Here is a 4,996-nt window from a genome sequence, read left to right on the forward strand (position 1 = left end):
TCATCTTGGACTGATACGTGTATTTTGTATGGTTTTTTATTTCTGTGTGAAAGATATTTTTTCTTTGATTGTTCTTCCGTGTTTGAAATCAATTCAATATCCCATCAAATTTTGTTCAAACATTCTATGCAAATACCATCATATCTATCCCACAACACCAATAGTAACAGCAGCAATATGGGAGAAATGAGGGAAATGCCAACACCAGCTCTTGTTTTGCCCGTAATATTGAGACCTATTTTGGCACAGGTGAGTTGGACGGTATTGATTCAAGTTAAAGAAAGTTGTTGTAGTCATAAAGATTAACAACAAACAGTAGGCTTTCAAATTCAATTGATCTAATTTGCATAATGTGTGTTTTTTTGGTTTCGTTGCAGTTGGAACGACGTGATGTGGGAGCAGCACAATCTCTGCGTTCATCAATTCTAAAAACAGAACAAAATAATCCAGGATTTTGTTATGATTTTATTATGGCCATAGTCCGAAGGGCTGAACTGAATGTTAATCTAAATGAATGTGTGCTGAGATTACAGGGAAATTTGCCGGAAACAGACTGTAAGGAAATGTCAATAATATTCAATGTGTTCCTTTTCAAATAATTTGTTTTGTTTTGCAGTAAATGAATATCGTTTAACCCGTACAGAAGAACCATTCCAGGAATTAAATCGTAAATCAGTGGCACTTAAAGTGATATTGAGTCGCATACCGGATGAAATCCAGGACAGAAAAACGTTTTTAGAAACCATAAAGTGAGTGATAAATATTTTTTCTTCACAGCCGTACAGTCAAAGGTTTTATCCATAAGATATTACCTACATATAATAGCGAAATTTATGGGTGTTACCATCAAGGTATTTGGAAATAATATACTCACTATCGAATCTGAAAACTGTGGTACTTAAATCACAATGACATCTTTTGCAGAAAGTTAACACTTGTTTCAACTTGACTCAATACCCATCCATGTCGGCCATACAAAATATTTTAAATTGTAACTGGCCAATATTTTTTTTTTCGAAACTTTAATAATGATATAATTGTTCCACAAACATCCCACAAGGTATAATTTATTGCCGAGTCCGAACGTAGTGTCTTAAGACGCCAATTGTAGAGAAGTTTTACATGGCTGAAATACTCAGAAAATGTCGCCTACATTACTGTGGAGTATTTTGCCACCGTTGAAAATATGTTGCTTGGCCGGGAAAAGGGAACCCACGACATTCAGCGTGCAAGGCGGGTGTACATACCATTGCACCATGGTGGCACCCAACTTTAAACCCCCAAAATCTGTGCAGTAAAAACTTTGGACGTGCTTTGAAAAAATATTCCAGAAATCCTTTCTTGAATTTTTTATTTAGACACAATTTGCAACAGATCCCCGGCCGCAGCTTTTAGCCTGAGAACTGCAGCAGGGTGCCTCTATATGTCTTCAATTGATCATCTGCATAAGGAAACGAAGATTCTTCCAGTCCGGCAAAACAATGCCATGCTCTTCTGTGGCTCACCTACTGTCATGATGGTCCAACTGTCCTACTCAACTAACTCCAGTAGCTTTGTGGTTATAATCCATCGAAACAGTCGCATTCCTAGACCTGGAGATATATGTAGGCTGAGTAAGCTGAAAACGACCATACAAACATGTCATACGCTGTTACAACAACAACAAGGCTAAAACAACAACGCTTTTAAACGCGGCATCATTATTATTTTCCTAGAAGTAGCTACCACTGATAATTTTCCACAATTGAGATATGGGATTAAAATAGTCCTTTTTAGTATAGATAAAACCCATCCGTTACTACATTCCGGAACACTGAATAATACTTTTGTGCATAGAAATACAGATTTCGAATAATAAACCTCCTTTAGAAATCGAATATTGTACAAAATATGATATAAACTAATTCATTCCCCTCCTTTTCCAGAGAAATTGCCAGCGCCATTAAAAAACTCTTGGATGTTGTTAATGAAATAGGAAATTTTATACCCGGTGTGACTGGCAAACAAGCGGTTGAGCAGCGAAAAAAGGAATTTGTGAAATATTCGAAAAAGTTCAGTACAACACTTAAAGAATATTTCAAAGAAGGACAGTAAGTATTGAACAGTTTGTTTTCAGTTTTGATATTAAAATTTAATGGAATCTTATCACGTGCCGGTCAATTGGGGAAATACTAGAGATAAGCACACACTATTTGGTGTGTGTGTGCGCTTATCTTTATGTAGATACATATTTGAAATTCTGTTGTGAATCACAAAACATATTTGATTGATATTTAATTATTAACATTAAGAGGTGTTTTGTGGCTAATCTTCTAAGGTTGTGATATTCGGGAGACTAGCAAAAAGGGGAATCAATCATAAAACCTTCTTACTAAAAGTAGTTTTCCTTAACATGACACTTAACAAAAATTACCAAAATACCTTTAATTGATTTATCTATTTTTATATTCATTTCCAGACCCAATGCAGTATTCATAAGTGCCCTGTATTTAATACGACAAACAAATCAAATTATGCTAACGGTAAAAAGTAAATGCGAGTAGAACAATTTGTGCTAAAATTAGTGGCATTTTTTATATAATTATTATTTTTTTAATTATTATAAATTAACTATTTTATTATTGAATGAAAAAGCTATAATTGTATTATGAAAGCGAACTTATTTTCCAAACTAACACTTACACACTCCTTCTTTAAACAAAAAACAAAACGAAAATCTGAACTAATAGCAGAAAATAAAAAAGTGACTTAGTTTAATTTGAAATAAAAAATCCAGAAGCAGCTGCTGCAACAGCCAAAACAAAATTAGAATCAGTGAATTGTTATTTCATTTAAAGTTTTACAACAAAGAGAACAACAAACAATGTTATTTTTGCAAAAAAATATATATTTATTATTAATATCAAAACAAACAACAGTTTATTATTACAACAAATCTTATAAACCTCTGTGTTTATTCAAATTGTTTATGTAGTTTTAGAAATAAAAAAAAAAACACCTTAAATAACCATTTTATAAAAATGTAAATATCTATTAGTTTCTCCTTTTGTTTCTAATACATTTTCTGTTGTTGTTTCATCCTACTGATTGATTTTTTTCTTTGTTATCAATATTTGTTTTTGTAAAATCGAAAAAAAATAAAAATTCCAAATTGAATAGAAATTTCCCGTTTAAATCTACATCAGGATTGACTAAGAAGAAGACAAGAGCAACAAAAAACGAAAGGAAAAGAGTGAATTCAAAACTGTATTAAAGAATGAAACAAACTAAATATAAACTCATTATTATTATACATACATACATGTAGAAATCTATACATACATTTATAATATAATATGTATTTCATTATTTTGTTTTTATGTTAAACAATAACTAAAAGAAAAATTACATAACAAAATTGATAAAGACAAATAAACATCTATTTATAACCAAACAACGAGTCAAATTTTTCTTTATATAGAACTGTGCAAAAACAATTTTTGAGCAGTGGGAAATTCCTTTTGGCGAAAGACCATGGTAAGAATATTAGGTAAGGTTTGTAGAGTATAATTGTTGTGGTGAAGGTAGAAATTTCCGGTATGAAGTAAATATTGTCCTGGTTAGAGCATAATGTAGGCTTCTGGGATGATAAGAGAAAGGAAGATTAGATGCAGTTGCTAGGCCATTATATGTAGGTCTTTGCCGAAATTTTATAGCATAACTAGTGCATTTTTATTAAGGGCTTTCTGTCCTCAGAAGGTAAAACATTCTTGTAAACAAATAAACTCAAGAACAATTTTAGTACCATTTAGTACTTTTCGTAGCCTTATAGTTGATCCAAATTTAGTACTTTTCGTACACCTGGGTATACAACAATGACTCTAAAAACAAATTTTAGAATTCCAGATCTGTTCCTACAACCAATACCAAATTTAGATCGATTTGTTGTTGTTGTTGTTGTTGTAACAGTGTTTTTGTTATGTTTATTTGTTCGTTCCTCTGTTCAATCTGGCTCTGGGTCTATCTCCAGTTCCAGAAAAATGGCTGCTTCGATGGGATGTAGCCACAGATCCACTGGAGTTAGATTGTTGTTGTTGTTGTTGTAACAGTGTTTTTGTTATGTTTATATGTTCGTTCCTCTGTTCAATCTGGCTCTGGGTCTATCTCCAGTTCCAGTTTTTTTAACTGGAGTTAGATGGGTAGGTTTGGCGAGGCAGTTAAAAAGGTGTTTTGTGTCGTGCGGGCCCGTGCCGCATACTGGGCATATGTCTTGCACGGCGCGATCGATTTCCGCCCAATACGAATTTAGGCGACTGCAATATCCCGAGCGTAGTTGAGCCAAAACTACTCTGGTTTGTCGTGGCAGCTGACGCTCCTCAGCTGCGATAGATGGGGGATGTACTCCGAGTACTTTATTCACACTATATTTGCTTATGGCCTTAGCAACTGTAGCCGTGTGAATGCTATTTAAACCTGCTTGATATGCCTGTTGATCTAGGGGTTCTCTCCTATATTGTTGGACCTCCCTGTCTAGAGCATGAATATCCTTCCTGATATGCCTGAATGTGTCGGGCCTAGCCAGCAGATGGTGATTGGGATGGCTCTCACGGTAACACCCAAGCAAGTACTGCAACGAAAGCATCTCATTGTGTTGCTTTACTGGAAGAATCTTTGCCTCCTCATGTAGATGGTCCACTGAAGACTTGACGAGGCACCCTGTTGCTGTTCTCAGTGCGGCATTCTGACAGGTTTGAATCTTTTTCCAATTCTTGTCAAACAATATCGGGGACCAAACTGGTGCCGCATAGCTTACCACAGAACGACTTATTGCGTTATGCGGTGAACATAGTGGCTGTAGATTTTGTGGAGGAAATCTGCATATTCCTCGCGTGGAAAAAGGTGGTAAGATCGGTTAAATAGGAGTTCAGCCTCCCACAGATGTCATCAGGGAAGGTACCTGACGCCAGGATCGTGCAATCATCTGCATACATTACGATCTCGATACCGTCTGGAGGAA

General features: G+C 35.0%; 1 protein-coding gene across 1 annotated transcript; it reads left to right on the forward strand.

The window, feature by feature from the left end:
* Nucleotides 1-3,433, forward strand: LOC141390764 (programmed cell death protein 10-like). The gene is made up of 5 exons (XM_073963725.1): nucleotides 1-249; nucleotides 378-555; nucleotides 617-749; nucleotides 1,926-2,090; nucleotides 2,459-3,433. Exons 1-5 carry the CDS (start codon nucleotides 127-129, stop codon nucleotides 2,541-2,543), a joined length of 684 nt encoding a protein of 227 aa, XP_073819826.1. The 5' UTR covers nucleotides 1-126; the 3' UTR covers nucleotides 2,544-3,433.
* Nucleotides 3,434-4,996: the final 1,563 nt, after the last annotated feature.

This window comes from Musca autumnalis, unplaced genomic scaffold (genome assembly GCF_047663935.1).
Source record: "Musca autumnalis isolate F117 unplaced genomic scaffold, ASM4766393v1 scaffold_1, whole genome shotgun sequence".
Classification (NCBI taxonomy): Eukaryota; Metazoa; Arthropoda; class Insecta; order Diptera; family Muscidae; genus Musca; species Musca autumnalis.

Coding starts and splice junctions, on each gene's coding strand:
- LOC141390764 (XM_073963725.1), top strand. CDS start 127: ATGCAAATACCATCATATCTATCCCACAACACCAATAGTAACAGCAGC. Junction 250..377: donor TGAGACCTATTTTGGCACAG/GTGAGTTGGACG, acceptor GTTTCGTTGCAG/TTGGAACGACGTGATGTGGG. Junction 2,091..2,458: donor GAATATTTCAAAGAAGGACA/GTAAGTATTGAA, acceptor ATTCATTTCCAG/ACCCAATGCAGTATTCATAA.